Raw genomic sequence first — 19,217 nt, 5'->3', positions numbered from 1 at the left:
CAGGAGGCCCAGGATCTGTGGCACTGGGCCGTCGCCCAGGGGATGTTTCTGGTGCCCTTCTTCTAGCAGGAATAAAGAACGTCATTGCCGACTCACTCAGCAGGGAGCTGCACTCGTGCCATGAGTGGGAGCTGCGTCGGGATCAAGTGGATCGGCTTTTCCAACGATGGGGCAAACCCCAGATCGACCTGTTTGCGACGGCGACGAACTCCAAGAGCCAGAGGTTCACCAGCAGGTTTTCCCTAGCCGAGGAGCATGGGCGATGCTTTCTCGTTCCTCTGGGACGGCCTGTTCCTGTATGCGTTCCCTCCGTTGCCGTTGCTGCTCCGACTCATCAACCAACTCAAGCGGTCCCAGTGCAGGATGATCTTCGGCATGGCCGTGACAGATCTTGTTCCCGGCCCTTCTGGACTTGTCAGCGTCCCACATCCCCCTCTGCTCCCCCCCAGTCAGACTGTCGACAGATGCAGATCTTCTCTCCAGAGAAGGAGGCGCTATCCTTGCTGAACTTGCAGGCCTGGCTCCTGCAGGACTAGAGTTTGGAGGGTACGATATCCCAGCAGACTGCAAGGAGGTGCTTGCAAAGGCCAGGGCATCCTCAACTCTGAAGTGCTACAGGCACAAGTGGAAGAGGTTCTCTGTCTGGTGCCATGCACAGAAGATTAACCCTCTGTGAATTAAGGCCCCTCAAGTGCTGCCGTACTTGCTGTCGCTGGCCAAGGCGGGGCTAGCTCACGCTTCCATCAAGATCCATCTTGCAGCGATTTCCCGTTACACCAGAACTACGGGACGGTCATCCCTGTGGTCTCATTGCCTGGTGAAGGAGTTTATGAAGGGATTGTTCTGATCGTTCCCGCCGGTGAAGGCCCGGGCCCCGGCCTGGGAGCTCAACGTGGTGCTAACCAGGCTCATGGGGCCGCCATTCGAGCCTGTGCATTTGGCACCATTGAAATTTCTGTCGTGAAAAACGGCGTTCCCCGTGGCCATCACCTCCGCACGACGAGTGGGAGAGATCCAGGCCTTATCCTGTAAGCCTCCATACTTTACTTTCCACGAGACGAGGGTGGTGCTGAGGACACACCCCTCCTTCATGCCCAAGGTGCCGTCAGACTTCCACCTCAACGACCCCTTGATGTTGCCAGTTTTCTTCCCGTCGCCTTCGTCGCCGGCCGAGAGCACTTTGCACTCGCTGGATGTAGCAAGAGCTCTGAAGTTCTACGTGGACCGCACGAAGAGTTTTCGGAAGACATCACAACTTTTTGTGAATGTTGGATCTGTGAATCAAGGGAAGGCCCTCAGGAAGGCTTCCATTTCCAGATGGCTCTCCGGCTGCATCATGCACTGTCATCGGTTACCAAACCGACCGTTGCCCGGCCGTGAGAGCTCATTCGACCAGAGCGATCGCTGCTACTACGGCGTTCTTGTCTGGTGTACCCCTGCTGGACATCTGCAGGGCTGCTACGTGGAGGTCGAGGCACACCTTCACAAAATTCTACTGCTTCGACTGGGATTCCAGGGAGGAGTCCAGAGTCGGCCAAGCAGTGCTGCGCAACCTGTTCGCCTGAAAGTGGGCCTGGTGAGGAGATAAGAGTTGCTTAATGTTGAGTTTATGTAATGCTTAATGTTGAGCCTTGCCACCTCCCGTGGTTGTGCATGTGTGTACTGCTATGTATTCTTATATTCATGAGCATTTGAATCCATACCAGACCCGATGCTGGAGAAGGAACAAGTTACTTACCTGTAACTGTTGTTCTCCAGCATGGGTCTGGCATGGATTCACATGCGAACCCTCGCTCCTACCCCTCTGGGGCTCCTCACTTGGTCATGCTGCCACTTTACGTGCTACCAAATCTGAGGATGGCTGCCAGGGGCGGGGCTTAGGGAGAGGGCAGTCATTAGTCATTGGCTGGGGGCAGTATGACCCAGAGACCAGTGATTGGTTACTACTAAAAGACAGATCAGAAACGAAACTGATACAGATTTTTTCTTTACCGAGGATTCACAGCCTGACGACGGGGAATATTCATGAGCATGTGAATCCATGCCAGACCCATGCTGGAGATCAACAGTTACAGGTAAGTAACTTGTTCCATCTATTCCTTTTAGCAGATACCAACATTATCTTCGTGTTGGGGAGAATTCTCAGAAATGTGCTAGTTCCCTTCTACCTTGGAGACCCCCAGCTCTTTTTGCCGGACTTTAAGATTTTTTTATTTTTTAACCTGAAGAGAGTGAAACCTTTTTCCCACTCTCATGTATTTTTCTTTAATCTGAACGCTGTTTCTTTTGGCGTCTTACAAACTTCTTAGGCATCATCTTTTTACATGGTCACACAGCACCTTTAGTGCAGTGACACAGGGAAGTGCGTCAGATTTCCCAAAAGTTTAAATGCAGTCTCTTGGTTAAACTACTGTTTCCAAATGCAGTGAAGTGAAATTGTCTTTACTTACATTTGTAACTTTCTAGACCAGCACACAATATCTTTCAATAGGAAGCTGGAGGCATTACTTAGTATCCCCTTTGTCTAGTTTCTCATATAACATTTGTTATGTTACCCTTTCTACAATTGATGGCTGGTGGCAGTGGGTTACTTTTTCCTACCATTTTGTGTTTTTTACCACAGGCTGCAATTGCAGCTGCGGTAAAGCACCTATGGTTGCCCATGTTGTCAAAATGGCCCCAGTCTCATTTTTTTGCCATTTCTTCTTGAGATTTACTCTGCGTGCCAAACCAGGTTTGGTCCCTTTGTTCATTTTGCCTTTGGCAGGATTCACTGGTGAAGCCCGCCTCTGGCTATTGCGTTTCTGGCGGGGCGGGAAGTGATGGAGGTGCCCGAAACTCCTTGTGCTTAATCCCCTTGGTTACAGGAATGCCCCCATAGTTGATTGGCCGGCTGGCTGGTCCGGCAAGAACAGCCACCCTGCTGTTTGACTGGCAGCTAGGCTGGAATGAATGGGAGAAACCTGCATAAAAGGTGAGGCTTTTTGTCTAGGAAGGCAGAGTTTACTACTGGACGAAGGAATAGGAAGAACTTGGAAGAGATGCTTGCTGCAACTCCTAGACCGCTGGTTTGCCCGGTGAACCGCTGCTGCTATGCTGAAACTCCGGAATCACCTCGACTAGATAAGTCCTGCAAGGACAACTTCTCCCCCTGAGTTGGAGGGACCAATCAACTCCAAAGTAAGCCCATCTGGACATCCTCTCGAAGCTGGTTGTATTTCCACTGCTGCTGGAACCGAAGAGCCATGGAGAGGAACACCAGATCGTGTGAATTGCTTTTAAGTTGGCCAAGAGCTCCAGGAAGATCCTCTGGACTGTTTGCTGAGATGCGAGGAGCTGAAACCGCGAAGTTCCACTGAATAGAAGTTGGTGCTTTTCTGTCGCTGATCATCCCATTGCAGTGCAGGAGTCCTCCAGACGTCCTCCCTCTTGCCCCATGACTGATGCCGAAGAACACAGGACCTGCAGAGCTGCACAGGAACAGAAACCAGCTGGAACAATTTCTTCTAACCAAAGGTACTGTACAGTCAAAGAACTTACCTCTTGCTGTGTAGCCTCATTTGCTCTCAGATGAGACTTGTCTTGGTCGCTTCTCTAGATTTGCTAATAGCTTTTTTACCTCACAAGCCAAATCAGCTTGTGGCTCTACATTGTTTGTTCTTTTCTACAAAGACTTCTAAAACATTGTGCAATACTTGTCAGCTCACCTAGACTTTTGTCCAATTGACTTTGGCCTGGCCTGGCTCCCTGAATGACTCTTCTTCCCTCATACTTTCTGTTTAGTCTTCCTTCCAGGAAGGGGTTAACTAACTTTGCATTGGTGGTTTCCAAAAGTACTTACCTGCTTTAGAACATTTGTCAGATCTCTTGTTTTGTTCTAATAACCTTTTTCTGTGATATGCTCCTAAGTATTGCTCTAAATGCAACAGTGATATATTAATGTCCAGTGTCCTAGCTATTTAAGTCACCTAGGGTGTAGGAAGTGTCTGTGTGCCATACCAAATGGGTATCTGCTGATTTAGATATTTTGGAGTGTATTTGTGTGTTACTATTATCTTGCCGCTTCTCAAGAAGGCTTAGTCAAACTGACTGTTAAATAGATTAGAAACCTTGAGTGTAAGAGTTTATTTGAATACTTGTCACTGTGAATCTCTGTGTAACTGCCCTAAAGCTCACATTGACCCCTCTTGAGATAAGCCTGGCTGCTCAACACGCTACCAACCTGTGTAGTACAGACTTTACGAAAGATTGGCTTCCTATTGCCAGGAGCTCAGGGTTGTTGTATTGCACATTAAGGGTACTGCATACAATCTTGCCTAACACTGGTTATCGAATTTCTGACCATTCTGTTCAATATTGTTTTATAATATGTATGAAAGACACCTTCCATCAAAAAAATCACTTGTCTTTTTTTACCTCAGATGATGGTAATCCCAGGCTGAGTTCCCAAGCGCAAGCAGCAGAGGACATCCTGGACAAGTACAGGAACGCCATGAAGCGAACCAGTCCGGGCGACTCTGCCATTGTGAGCTATGAAAGTGCAGGTAAATGACACTTTATTTTCAAACACAAACATGCAGAATTTGGACAGGAAGGAACACTAATAGACTGTTACTGAGAATTCTGGGAAATGTGCTAATTCCTCTCTACCTTAGAGACCCCCAGCTCTTTTACTGGACTCTAGGACTTTAATGTTTTGCCTGGAGAGAGTGAGACCTTTTTCTTTCCACTCTCACATGTATTTTAATGTGATTTTGAACTCTGTGTTTCTTTTGGTTGTGGAGTCGGACAAACTCCATAGGCATCATCTTTTTACATTGTCACACAGCACCATCAGTGCAGTGGCACAGGGAAGTCTTTTAGATTTCCCAAGGTTTAAATACCTTCTCTTGGATAAACTACGGTTTTTCTCTTGGATAAACTACTGTTTCCCAGAGCAGTAAAGTGAAATTGACTTCACTTACATTCTTACAATAGGGTACTGGAGGGTTTACTTAGTATCCCCTTTGTCTAGCTTCTCATGTAACATTTTTGTTACCTTTTCCTCGTTGAATGGCTGGTGGCAGTGGTTTACTTTTAACTACTGTGGGGTGCATTTACTGCGGGCTGCGTTCGCAGCTGCAGTAAAGCACCCAACTGTGCCATTTTTGTCAAAATGGCCCGGTCTTCTTTTTCCCCATTTCTTTGTGGAAAGGTCCTCCTTGAGATTTACTCTGCGCCAAACCAGGTTTGGTCCCTTTGTTCGTTTCGCCTTTGGCGGGACTCGTGAGCAAAGGCCCACCTCTGGCTTCAGGGTGTCTGGCGGGGGCGGGAACTCCCTGTGCTTTGTCTCCTAGTAGACAAGAATGCACCCAAAGGAGATTGGCCAGCTGGCTGTCCAGCAAGGACATCCAACCTGCTGGCTGACTGCCAGCTAGGCTGGAATGAATGGGAGAAACGTGCATAAAAGGCAAGGCTTTTTGGCTTGGAAGGCAGTCACGACCACTGGATGAAGGAATCTGAAGAAGAACTTGGAAGAGAGGCCCGCTGAAACTCATGGACCATTTGCCAGGAGAAGCCTTGCTGCTGTGCTGAAACTTCAATTTTCTTTCCAATAGAGAAGCCCTGCAAGGACGAAACTTCTCCCCTTGGGATGGTGGGACCAATCGATCCAAAGTAAGCCGCCTGGACATCCACTTGGAGCTGGTTGAAATTCCACGGCAGTTGCTGCTGGAACCGAATAGCCAGGGAGAGGAACACCAGATAGTGTGCTTTGCTTTTAAGCTGGCCAAGCGCTCCAGGAAGATCCTCTGGACTCCCAGGAATCCGGATTGACTGAGCATGAGCCACCGCAACAGAGTGCTGGAACCCAGATGCAAGGAAAGCCCATCTCGACAGCCTGGAACCACAGTGTTGCTATGTGCGGTAGACGCGAGGAGCTGAAACACTGAATAGCCACTTGTTTGAAGATTGCCTGGTTACCTTCAGTGACCGTCCATTGCGGTTCAGGAGTCCCCAGACGTGTCCTACCTCTTGTCCCCACGACTGAGGCCCAGGAACACCAGGATCTGCAGAGCTGCATAGGAACAGAAGCCATCTGCTGCACTTTTCTTCAACCTAAAGGTACTGTGCAGTCTAAGAGAACTTACCTCTTGTTGTGTAACTGCACTTGTTCATTGTTGGTGAGACTTGTGGTTGCTCTGTAGAGTTGCTGACGGCTTCTTTACTTCACAAGCCTAAACAGCTTGTGACCCTGCTTTGAATTCTTCTTTTCTACAAAGACTTCTAAAACATTGTGCAAGACTTTTACTTAACTGCAGGAAGTAGTTCAGCTCACCTAGACTTTTGCCCAATTGACTTTGGCCTAGCCTGGCTCCCTGAATGACTCTTCTTCCCTCTGACATTGTGTTTTGCCTTACTTCCAGGAAGGGGTTAACTAACTTTGCATTGGGGGTTACCAAAAGTACTTACCTGCTTCAGAATATTTGTTTAATCTCTTGTTCTTTTCTAATAGCCTTTTTCTTTGACAAACTCTTAAATCTGATTCTAAATGCAAACAGTGGTATATTAATGTCCACAGTGTCCTAGTTTCTAAAGTCACCTGAGGGTGTGGGAAGTGTATGTGTGCCATCCCAAAAGGGTACTTACTGATTTAGAAATATTAAGAGTGTGTATTTGTGTATTAATATTATATTGCTCCAATCTGAAGAAGGCTTACTCTAACTGACTGTTAAATAGATAATTGTTTAATCAAGAAACTTTGTGTGTAAGAGTTTATTAGAATACTTGTCACTGTGAATCTCTGCAACTCCCCTACAGTTGATTGACCCCTCTTGAAATGAGCCATGCTGCTCAACACGCTACCAACCTGTGTAGTACAGACTTATACCAAAGGTTGGGGTTCCTATTGCCGGGAGGTCAGGGTTTTTATAGTGCACCCAAAGGGTACTGCATACAATCTTGCATAAAACTGGTGGCAGGCGGTGAAGCTATTTTGTAGAGTTGTTACACTAAGAATGTGCTTTGCTTTTGTTCAACTAAAAACCTTCACAAGGCTAAGCTCCACTAGAAAAGAACATGCCAGATATGGATAACATCAGGCAGGAAGCCCTGATCATTTTGACAGAGCAACTGAAAGATGTGTACAGTCAATCTCTCTGTTAAAGGAAAGAAAAATGAACTAATTGCAAGATTGTTGAATCAAAGTCTGGGTACTAGGCCCGTCACACCTACTAACCCAGGAAATATGGAAAATGATATTGGGGAGGATAATGCAGAGTCTAACTCTGATATCTTGGAAGAGTCAGAAGAGTCCCAGGAAGGGAGCCCCTCTTTGCCTCAACAGCCCTTTTGCCTCAACCTTTGGCCACTCGGACCCCACCAGGTCCATCTCTGAGTTTAGAATGTGTGTCTCTTGAAAAATTAGACTTGAGTTAGAATTCAAGATTACAAATCCAAGCTGAAACCAAACCTCAGGACATCACTCTGGGAACTAGAAATGCAACATGCTCTTGAAATGAAGAAATTGTCTCTTGAAAATGTTTCTATCCCAGAGTCCTCTAGGTCTTCCAGTCCAAAGAGACCTTGCATGCCTAAAGAAGCAGTGAGTATGTATGATGTGGAACTTTATATTTTGGATCAGTTGGGTGCTTTTGAACACACTCTTGGGATTCAAGGCTTCCTGGGGAATCAGTTGATTCTTCTGCTTTTGTCTAGGCTCCCCTAGGTTGCAATTGATGCTGTAATGGAGGTGGGGGAACTGGACAGATTGGAGTATGAAAATGTGAAGCTAGCTTTGATGGCTAGATTTGGGAAAACTCCTCCCCAGTACCGTAAGAGGTCTAGGACCCGCAAAGACTGATGGTACCCCTTGGGCTACCTGGGTGTGTGAATGTTTGAAAAACTTAGGTGGTTGGGTTAAGGGTTACAGAGTGAACTCCTTTGAAGGAAAGAGAAATCTATTTTTGTCGGTCTATTTTTGATGCCTGCTCTCCTGAGCAGAGACACCAGTTGGCTGACTCAAAAGAGATTGATCTCAAGAAGCTATGAAAAGCTGCTGAGTTGTGGGTTGCCAACAGGGCTACTCAAAAGGATTCTGTGGCCACTCACAAAAAGGATAAAGGGGAAACAGCACAAGAAAGATGACAAAGAGAATTCTAAATCTTCCCATCCAAAAGAGGGCCACAAATATAGGAAGGGTAAACCAGGTCAGTCTAGTGAAACCTCTGGTGCCAAACCAGAGGGGGGGTTAGCAGAAACACCCATTTGTCAAAACATTTGGTAAATGATATGCTTGTTGGTCAACTGACCATCTGAAAGGGGATCCCAGATGAAAGGGTAAACCTTCAGGGGTCTACACTGCCTCCTTAGCCTTCATCCCTGAGGGAGAAGGTCATATGGCAAGTGGAAACTTTCATCTATTGGCTGAAGACCCCATTGTAGTCTCAGCCAGTGTTTCTTTAGTGTATCTGGGACTGTGGGAACAGCATCATTTAGATGTGTATAACTCTATACCAGATGGCACAAAATATTGCAAGGACAGTGTACTTGTGAATGGTCAGGAGACCCTTGCCATTAGAGACACTGGGGCCAGCATTACAGTGGTGGATGAAACCTTTTTCAAACCTGAGGGTGTTGCTAAGACACCCAAAGGCCTCCCTAAGCTTGCTGGAGGCCCTATCCAGATGGTTTCAATACTCCCAGCTCTCATCCAGTGCAACAATATGACTGTATGGATGCCTGTCAGTGTACAAAGTGAGGTGCCTGGGAGAGTTCTGTAGAGGAAGGACTTAAAAACTCGAGTTTTATCAAGCACCCCCAAGAGACCTCCCAGTAAAAGGAAGCGGGAGCAGACTAGGAAGGCCAGAGAGTTCACTTTAGATTACTCTCAGTGGGTTGTTACAGAGGAACCTATAACACTGAGTCCACAGGAAGAGCAAACTTCTATTTCCAGGAAGAAAGAGACAAAGGGGAAACCCAAGGTCTCAGGAAACAAGAAAAGTAACACTCCTGTGCAAAAAAACAGGACATCCCTGAGAGGACAGTCCACAGTCACACCTGTGACTCCTCCACCAGCTGAGGCTGAGTGTGAGGTTCAACCAGTGGATGGTGAATCAGCTACTGATGACAGAGCTCGAAGACCATCCCCCAGTTGGTGATCCTGAGCTGCAGACTTTGCTTGCAGAAGGTGGCCCCTGTAGGGCAGATTTCAGCAGAGGTCAGAGTGTCCTACTCTTGAAGGACTTCGCCAACAGGCAACTTCCCAGCAGAAAGAGCAAGAGCCAGGGAAGCACAGGCTGTACTGGGAGGATGGCCTCCTTCACAGCGAGCCTATTGAGTCTACCCCAGGGGACTACAGCAGTGCCTCAGGAGGTGAGACCTCAGTTTCTACAGTTAGCCCATGAGATTCTTTTGGCTGGCCACTTAAGCTTTAAGAAGACCAAGGAAAGGCTTTCTCTTTATTTCTAATGGCCCAAGATGGGGTCTGATGTAGATAAATTCTGTAGAAACTGTCACACTTGTCAGACTTTCCGCAAGAGTGGAGCAAAGAACGTGGCACCTTTGGTGCCTTGCCCAGTGGTGGGAGTCCATTTTGAGAGGGTAGGAATCAACATTGTTGGTCCTTTTTTTTTAAAAAAAACCCTCCCACATCTTCAGGCAACCGATTTACATTGGTTGTGGTAGACCTGCTACCAGGTATCCTTAAGCCATTACTGCTCAGGCAGTGGCTAAGGGCATCCTTGGTATTTTTACCAGGGTTGGTTTTCCTAAGGAGGTTATCTCAGATAGGGTATCCAATTTTATGTCCCACTACATGCAAGCCATGTGGAGAAACTGTAGAGTGACCTTCAAGTTCTCAACAGCCTACCATCCCCAAACTAATGGGTTAGTGGAGAGGTTTAATAGAACAATGAAGAGCATGAGAGGTGCTTTAGAAGAACCCCTTAGAAGAAAGTCGGATCTTCTACTGCCATGCCTTCTATTTGCTTATATAGAAGTCCCTCAAGAAGGGGTTGGCTTCAGCCCTGTCCAGCCTCTCTATGGTCATCCACTTAGAAGTCCATTGGCCTTAATCAAAGAGAGGTTGGAGAATGCTCCTTCCCACAAGCCAGTGAGAGTCACTGACTAGGTGTTAGGTCTCCGAAGGAGAATGACGCACATGAAAGAAGCATCTGATAACTTGAAAGCAGGTCAGTCTCTGGTGAAGCATTGACATTGCCAGAAGGCCAACATGGTTGAGTTTACTCAAGACCAGCTAGTTCTAGTCATCATACCTACAAGGCAGAGGGCCTTACAGGAGAAATGGATTGGACCTTTCAAGGTTGTGGGAAAACTTGGAGAGGTCAATAATTTGGTGGACTTAGGCAATCCTAAGGAGGCCCCCAGGGTCTTTGACACCAACACCTAAAAGCCTATGTCTCTAGACCAGAACTGGGAGCTTTGCTTCTAGCCTCTGCTCCGGAGGAGGAGAGTGAGCCTCTACATGACCTCCTCAGTGGACAACCTTTAGATGGAAAGATAGGAGTTAATCTCTCTTCTGATTTGACACTGGAACAGGAGGAGGAGTGCAAAATTCTCTTAAATCAGTTTGCCCCTCGGTTTTCACTATCACAAGGCTTGACCCCTTGGGGGCCAGCGTGAGATTCTCACTAGTGACGTTCTTCCTGTCAAAAGCAGGGGTTACAGAATGTCAGACCCCACATAAAGGAAGAGGTCAACAAGATGCTTGATCTTGGGGTAATCGACCCCTTTACAAGTCCATGGTCTAGTCCAGTTGTGCTAGTACCAAAGGCAGGATCCAAAGAGTTGCGATTGTGTGGACTATAGAGTTCTAAATGCAGTCGCCATTACTGATGCCTATCCTTTACCTAGGACAGGTGAGCTGGTGGACAAACTTGGTTCAGCCAAGGTGCTTAGTACATACCTAACATCAGGCTATTGGCAAATAGCTCTGATAGACCATGCCAAGGAGAAAACTAAGCTGCATTTTCAACCCCAGGAGGCCTGCAGGGTACTGCATACAATCTTGCCTAACCACGACCATCAAAGAGTGTTGGGCAAGATCGTATGCTGTACCCTTTGGGTGCACTACGACAACCCTGACCTCCCGGCAATAGAAACCCAACCTTTGGTATAAGTCTGCACTAAACGGGCTGGTGGCGTGTTGAACAGCCAGGCTTAGCTCAAGAGGGGTCAATGTGAGCTGTAGGGGCGTTACCCAGAGATTCACAGTAACATGTATTCAAATAAACTCTTACACAGACTTAAGAGTTTGTCAAAGAAAAAAAGATTAGAACAGAACAAAGGATCATACAAATGTTCTGAAGCAGGCAAGTACTTTTGGTAACCCCCAATGCGAAGTTAGTTAACCCCTTCCTGGAAGAAAGACGAAACACAATGTCAGAGGGAAGAAGTCATTCAGGGAGCCCATGCTAGGCCAAAGTCAATTGGGCAGAAGTCTAGGTGAGCTGAAGCACTTCTTGCAGGTGAATAAAAGTCTTGCACAGTGTTTTAGAAGTCCTTTGTAGAAAAGAAGAATTCAAAGCAGGGCCACAAGCTGTTGAGGCTTGTGAAGTAAAGAAGCTATCGCCAACTCTACAGAGCCAACCACAACAAATCCCACCAACCGAGAACAAGTGCAGTTACACAACAAGAGGTAAGTTCTCTTAAACTGTACAGTACCTTTAGGATGAAGAAAAGTGTAGCAGATGGCTTCTGTTCCTGTGCAGCTCTGCAGATCCTGGTGTTCCTGGGCCTCAGTCGTGGGGACAAGAGAGGACGTCTGAGGACTCCTGCACTACAATAGGACGGTCACCGACCGCAACTGGCAATCTTCAACAAGTGGCACCTTGGTGTTTCAGCTCCTCGCGTCTACCGCAAATAGCAACACCGCGGTTCCTGGCTGTCGAGATGGGCTTTCCTTGCATCTGGGTTCAAGCACTCTGAGGTGGCTCGGGCTCAGTCAATCCTGCTTCCTGGGAGTCCAGAGGATCTTCCTGAAGCTCTTGGCCAGCTTAAAAGCAACACACATGATCCGGTGTTCCTCTCCCTGTCTATTCGGCTCCAGCAGCAACTGCAGTGGAATTTCAACCAGCTCCGAGAGGATGTCCAGGTGGCTGGCTTTGGAGTTTATTGGTCCCACCAACTCAAGGCGAGAGGTCAAACTTGCGGGCTCCTCTAGTCGAAATAAAATTGTAGTTTGAGCACAGCAGCACGGCTTCGCCGGGCAAACCAACGGTCCAGGAGTTGCAGCAGGCGTCCTCTTCAAGTAATTCTTTGGATTCCTTCGTCCAGTGGTCGACTCTGCCTTTGTAGCCAAAAAGCCTTGCCTTTTATGCAGGTTTCTCCCATTTTTAATTCCAGCCTAGCTGGCAGTCACCCAGCGGGGTGGCTGTCCTTGCTGGACAGCCAGCTGGCCAATAACCTTTTAGGTGCATTCCTGTCTCCTAGGAGACTAAGCACAGGGAGTTCCTGCCCCCGCCAGACACTCTGAAGCCAGAGGTGGGCTTTGCTCGTGAGTCCCGCCAAAGGCGAAACGCATATAGGGACCAAACGTGGTTCTAGAAAGTTATAATGTAAGTGAAGTCAATTTCACTTCACTGCTCTTGGAAACAGTAGTTTATCCAAGAGAAGGTATTTAAACCTTGGGCAAATCTGAAAGACTTACCTGTGCCACTGCACTGAAGGTGCTCTGTGACCAATGTAAAAGATTATGCGTATGGAGTTTGTCAGACTCCACAACCAAAAGAAACATGGAGTTCAAAATCACATTCAAATACACGAGAGAGTGGAGAAAAATGGGTCTCCCACTCTCCAGGCAAAAAATGTAAGTCCTTGGGTCCAGCAAAAGAGCTGGAGGTCTCTAAGGTAGAGGGGAATTGGCACATTTCTGAGAATTCTCCCTAACAAAGGGGACCCATTTAAATTGAATGTCCTTTGCATATCCCTGTTCTCTTTAAGCAATCAGAGTGTGAATTGAAAATGCCATGTTCCATGCAGGAAAAAGTGGTAGCTGGTAAATATCGCCTGGAAAATAGATAATCTGGCTGTCCCTAAAACCATCAGACACTTTGGTCCACTCATACATTTTGCATATTGGGCTATCTGTGGCAAACAGCCAGTCTGGGCTAGCCTAACATTCTACAGTGTGTGTATAGGTGGCTCAGAGGGAGCCCATGTGTGCACAACAGCTATTTAAGCCTTCCTCCGAGTTCACACAACAGATGACCCAAAAGAAAATGACTGAGTGGCAAAGGACTTAAAGAAATAAAATGCACTGGTACCCCAATGGCTACCATACTGTTATAGTGGGCTACTAATGCAGTAAAACATCAGCATCCCAGATGAAGCCAAAACTACAATAATGCTTCCACAAGCCTTCCAGGAGCCATATGTTTTACCTTAGGACAACCAGGGAAAAAGCTGTAGTGGCAGGGGTAATTCAATAGAAGTCCCCCTGACCAAAATGAAATTGGAGGTCGAGAAAAGCCAAGGGAAAAAAAGCACTAGTTTATGGGATTGCAAAAAAATAGGACGGCAGAACCCCCAAAAATGAATTCCTGCCCTAACACGGACCCTCGCTCAAACCCTAATATTGACTTCAGTTTCGGGCATATCTTTCTGGTTTTTAAACCGGGGCCGAGATCACTGCTTCCCAGCCATTCACAGAACCCAAAAAGAAATTTACAATAAGAGTATTCTGAACGCTAAGTCTAGCACTAAGGAACTCTTCACTATACTTGGGGAACTAGAGTCGCCATCTCCACCCACTGAAACGTGCCTGAAAGATGCTGCCTGGTATGCAAACATCCAGAACACCCTATTAGATACAATAGACCTATTACAGGCTAGAATTGGATACAATAGACCTATTACAGGCTAGAATTGAAACTAAAAAAAACAACCTACCCTTCAGCTCAAATAACACTGATACTACTGTACACCAACCTCCTCTATTTACACCTTTTCACTTCTCCCCAGTCTCTATCAAAGAAGTTGAAAACATAATCCTTGGAATAAAACCCTCCAACTGCCAGGTTGACTTATGCCCGGCATCGGTCATCAAGGATGGAGCAAGAGAATTGGCACAGTTCGTAACAACTCTGATAAATGCCTCCTTCAAAAACCACTCATTTCCTGATAACCTCAAAGAAGCGTGGGGTCATGCCACTTCTGAAGAAACCTAAGCTAGACACTAATATTCCTACAAACTATAGGTCTATCACTACGGTTCCCTTTCTCTTAAAAATTCTAGACTGCCCTACATATATCCAAATCCCTAAACACCTGGAAGATAATAGGCTATTAGGCCTCAGACAGTCTAGCTTTAGACCCAGACACGGTACTGAGACGGCTCTTTTAGACCTAAAAATACGGATGGATGAAACAAAAGTTCTGTTAGATCTATCATCAGCCTTTGACCTTGTCGACCATAAAATACTGACTAAACACCTAACCTCAGCATCCACCTTTTCACGGAATGCTGCCAGTTGGATACAATCCTTCCTTCCTTTCCAACAGGCCCACCAGGGTTTTTGCACCTCCGCTTCCACGCCGCCAGTTCCCATCCACTGTGGTGTTCCCCAGGGTTCTTGCGTCTCGCCCACGCTGTATAATATATTTACAAAGCTCCTCTTTGATTTTCTTGACAATCTGGGTGCCCCCTACACTAATTATGCTGATGACACCCAGATTCGGATTACTCTCACTGGCTGCTATATGAAAGACACAAAATTGATCAATGACCTCTATCTAGAGATCCAAGCCTGGATGTCCACTCAGTTTGTTTCAACAATGGTAAGACTGAACTTCTGATCATTGGCTCCCAAGCTCGCTTGAACAAACTGGACTAAAGCTACTCTGCCTTCATAATCGATGGGAACACCATAAAAGTCTCTAGTGAAGTCAAAACGCTTGGCGTCTAACTAGACTCCACTCTATGCTTAAAGAAGTTAACTCCACGGTCTCCTCCACGGCCTACATTAACCAACTCAACTGCAAACCCTTATCTACTAACAGCTGTATTACACTAGCCAGAGCTCTGATCCTTTTGAAGCTGGATTACTGTAACACCTTATTCCTTGGGTCATCCTCACGGTATTTAAACTCCAAGTTCTCCAAACCAATGCTTTAAGATCAGCCCTAAACATCCCACGATACAGCCATATCTCAACCTTCAGGAGGGATGCACTCTGGTTACCCGTGCGACAGAATCGCGCTATGGTCGCTTGTCATCATACACAAATGTCTTTCTAACTCTGCCCTGAAATATGTGACTGATACATTCTCCAGGTATCAGTAAAACCGACCTACCAGATTCAACTACCTCAACTAACTCACTATCCCTAAATACACCTTAAAAACGGCTAATTCCCTTCAACCTTTGAGACCCCCAGCTCTTTTGCTGGACTTAAGGACTTTTAATTTTAACCCTGGAGTGAGTGAGCCCTTTTTCTCACTCATGTGTTTTGATCCGATTTGGGTATGTGTTTGCTTGTTTTTTTAGTCTGACAAACTCCATAGGCATCTACGTTTTGTATGATGAGACGCAGCACCTTCAGTGCAGTGTCACAGAGAAATCCTTTAGATTTCTCATAAGGTTTAAATACCTTTTTCTTGTGTGAACTTCAGTTATCCAGCATGGGGGCTGTTAGGGAGAATTCTCAGAAATGTGCCAATTCCCTTCTAGCTTAGAGACCCCCAGCTCTTTTGCTGGACTTTAGGACTTTATATTTTTATCCTGGAGAGAGTGAGACCTTTTTCCCACTCTCATATTTTTTATTGATTTGAACAATGTTTCTTTTGGTTTTGAAGTCTGGCAAACTCCATAGGCATCTTTTTTAGTGTTTCACACAGCACCTTCAGTGCAGTGACACAGGGAAGTCTTCCAGATTTCACAAAGGTTTAAATATCTTCTCTTGGTTAAACTACTGTTTTCAAGAGCAGTGAAGTGAAATTGACGTTACTTTACTTAAATGTGTGACTTTCTAGACCCAGCACACACTATTTTACAATAGGTGCTGGAGGGGTTACTTAGTATCCCCTTTGTCTTTCTCATGTAACATTTTTGTTACCCTTTCTACAGTTAATGGCTGGTGGCAGTGGTTTACTTTTTCCTACCATTGTGTGTTTCTACCGTGGGCTGCAATTGCTGCTGCAGTAAAGCACCCATGGGTGCCCGTTTTGTCAAAATTATCTGTTCTTCTTTTTTTGCCATTTCTTGTTGGAAAGGTCCTTTTTGAGATACACTGCTGAAGCCCGCCTCTGGCTCCAAGGTGTCTGGCAGGAAGTGAGGAAGGTGCCCGGAACAAGTTATCACCTTGGTTACAGGAATGCACCGAAAGGGGATTGGCTGGCTGGCTCGCCGTGTGAGTGACAGCTAGGCTGCCAATGAATGGGAGAAACCTGCATAAAAGGCGAGGGCTTTTGCTTGGAAGGCAGTCGATCTCTGGACTAAGGAATCCGAAGAGGCACTTTGACGAGACGCCTGCTGAAATTCCTGGACCATTGGTTTGCCCGGTGAAGCCCTGGTGCAGTGCCGAAAGCTCAAAATTCGCCTTGATTAGAGAAGCCCTGCAAAAGACTACTTCTCCCCTTGGGTTGGTGGGACCAGTCGACCCCAAGACTAACTCATCTGGACATCCTCTCGGAGCTGACTGTACTTCCATGGCTGCTGCAGGAACTGATTGCCAGGGTGAGGAACACCGGAATAGAGTGTCTTTCAATAGGACCCAAGCTCCAGGACCGACCAAGCCTGAGCCACCTCAACAGAGTGCTGGATCCCAGATGCGAGGAAAGCCAATAAGGTATCCGAGAACCAAGTGGTGCGATTTGTGAGAAGCTGAAACCGCGAAGTGCCTCTTATCTAAGGTTTGCCCATTGCTGCCGCTGACCTTCAATTCATAGTGCTTGAGTCCCCGGACGTCCTCCCTCTTTACCCATGACAGAGGCCCAGGAACAACAGGATCTGCCATACAACTGGAATAGAAGGCAGCGGGAACCAATTTCTTCAGACCGAAGATACTGTGAAACTAAGGGGTACTTACCTCTTGTCGTGTAGCCTTGCTAGCTCTCAATTGAGGCTTGTCTTGGTTGCCAATGCAGAGTTGCTTGCAGCTTTGCCCCTCACAAACCTCCCAGCCCATGGCCCAACAGTGATTTCATTTTCTGCAAAGATTTCTAAAACTTTTTACTTTTATGAAGTGCTTCAGCTCACCTAGACCTTTGCTCAATTGACTGTCTGTCCTGGCTCCCTGAAAGACTCTTCTAACCTCTGACTTTGTGCTTTAACTGTCCCTCCAAAAAGTCACACATTCTATAACTTGTGTAGCTGGGAAGGGTTAATTTAGTTTGCAATGGGGGGGGTGGTTCAAAAGTACTTGAAATGCTTAAGAATATTTGTTAACCATTGTTTTAGTCCCTACACCTTTTCCTTTTGACACCAAACTCAGTATTGCTCTAAATGTACCAGTGATATATTATTGCCCCAGTGTCCTAGTTATTTAAGTCACCTCAGGGTGTAGGACATGTTTGTGTGCCATGCCAAATGAGTATTTACTGATTTATTGTAACAGTGTGTATTTTTGAAGTATATTTTAAAGTTACATATGTGCTCCGTTCTAAAGAAGGCTTATACAACTGACTGTTAATTTAATAAATAATTGTTTAATCAAGAAACCTTGAGTCTAAGTGTTTATTTGAATACTTGTCACTGTGAAACTCTGTGTCACAACCCTACAGCTCACATTGACCTCTCGAGATAAGCCTGGCTGCTCAGTCACTCTACCAACTTGTATAATACATGCTTATACCAAAGGTTGGGTTAACTATTGCCAAGAGGACAAGGCTGGTGCAATCTCCCACAGGGTACTGCATACAATCTTGCCTAACAGTGTCTGGCATGGATTCACATGGTCATGAATATTCCCAGTCAGGCGGGTATTCTTTGGTAAAAGAATAAACAGTTTCACTTTCACTTATAAACTGTCTCTCCTATAAACCAATCACTGAGCTCTAGGTCATACTGCCCCCAGCCAATGACTGCCCTCTTCCTAAGCCCCTTCTCTGGCAGCCATCTTCAGATGTTTACTGCATGTCTAAGTGTTGGGAGTCCTTGTGTTTTGCTCTTAGAGCTTTCTGCATTTTTTCATGCTTTTTGCTAGGAAATTCCTATTTTTGTTTGATCGAGCCTGTGTGCACCATCGTTTCTTTATCCAACTAACAGGGATCCGTTTGTCGGCGTCTTTCATCGCCCCTCAACGTCAAAGAACACTCAATGATTCTGAAGTTTCCAGAAGGCCATCGGGTCTACTCTGAACACCGGACCATGTCGGAGTAGAAAGACGGGACTTCCATCTTCAAGCTCTTCACCAGCTGCGGTTTGAGGAATGGGTTTGTGGAGGACAAGCATTCCCAGTGCCTCTATTGTAGTCATCTGACACACAAGGAGGAGGATTGTGATATCTATTGTGGCTTTACCAAGCGCACCATCAAGGATCAGCACATCAGACTGGCGGCGTGGCTCAAATTCAAGGCCTCTACCCTGTGTGATTCACAGGGGAATGCCTCACCCGGATCCAGACAGTCAGAGCAGGCTTCTAAGTCCTTTGAGGGCGCTCCATCTGTGATGGCCCAAGGCAAGGCCACGCATTGCAAGTAAGTTTCCGTCTGTGTCGCTGTGCAAGAGGTCCAGAGATGAGAAGGGCATGCTCATCCTCCATCAGCCTCAATCTCCAGCAATCGCTCCATTTCTTCGTCAAAAAGGAAGTCTGCTACACCTGAGAAGCTACGGGAAAAGCCGGTGAAGGACAGGCCACAGGGTAAGGTGTCCCGCCTGCCCGTGAAGGCCCAGGTGATCCAAGCTGAATCCTCCACCATCGAGTTGGTAGTGGCTGCCCTTTTAAAGGCAAAAAGGGGCTGACTCCAGGGTTCCCTGACGGCGGCCAGTGGCAAGGACTCTGGAAAAGAGGATGCTGTCCCTAAGCCAGAGACCAACCCCTCGGGACACAAAATGGGGGCTGGGGGTGGAAGTGCTGCAGGGCACAGCTATTTCTTCTTCTGACGAAGAGGACATGGGTTCTGTCCACACGATCCCGGAAGACGTTGGGGATGACAACAACGACAGGACATCGAGGAGGTGGTCGCCGCCAGAGGGGGTGACACCGGCGGGGATGACTACATAGGCGCTGGACCCAGTGAGCCTACCCCCGACACCTCCAGGAGATTTGTCACAGGACATT

At 46.7% G+C, this 19,217-nt stretch overlaps 1 protein-coding gene across 19 annotated transcripts in view; it reads left to right on the top strand.

Moving 5' to 3' along the window:
- The window catches only part of GAPVD1 (GTPase activating protein and VPS9 domains 1), a 1,092,811-nt gene that overhangs the window by 795,449 nt on the left and 278,145 nt on the right, over positions 1-19,217 (top strand). For all 19 annotated transcript variants that reach the window (XM_069609416.1, XM_069609426.1, XM_069609418.1 and 16 more), the window contains one exon: positions 4,422-4,544. In XM_069609416.1, coding sequence (XP_069465517.1) covers positions 4,422-4,544 — 123 coding nt within the window. The remainder of the gene's footprint in view (positions 1-4,421; positions 4,545-19,217) is intronic.

The sequence above is a fragment of the Ambystoma mexicanum genome, chromosome 8, assembly GCF_040938575.1.
Source record: "Ambystoma mexicanum isolate Mex_15411 chromosome 8, UKY_AmexF1_1, whole genome shotgun sequence".
In the NCBI taxonomy this organism is placed as follows: Eukaryota; Metazoa; Chordata; class Amphibia; order Caudata; family Ambystomatidae; genus Ambystoma; species Ambystoma mexicanum.
Note: the sequence above shows the minus strand (reverse complement) of the source record. Positions and strands in the feature narration are given on the sequence as shown.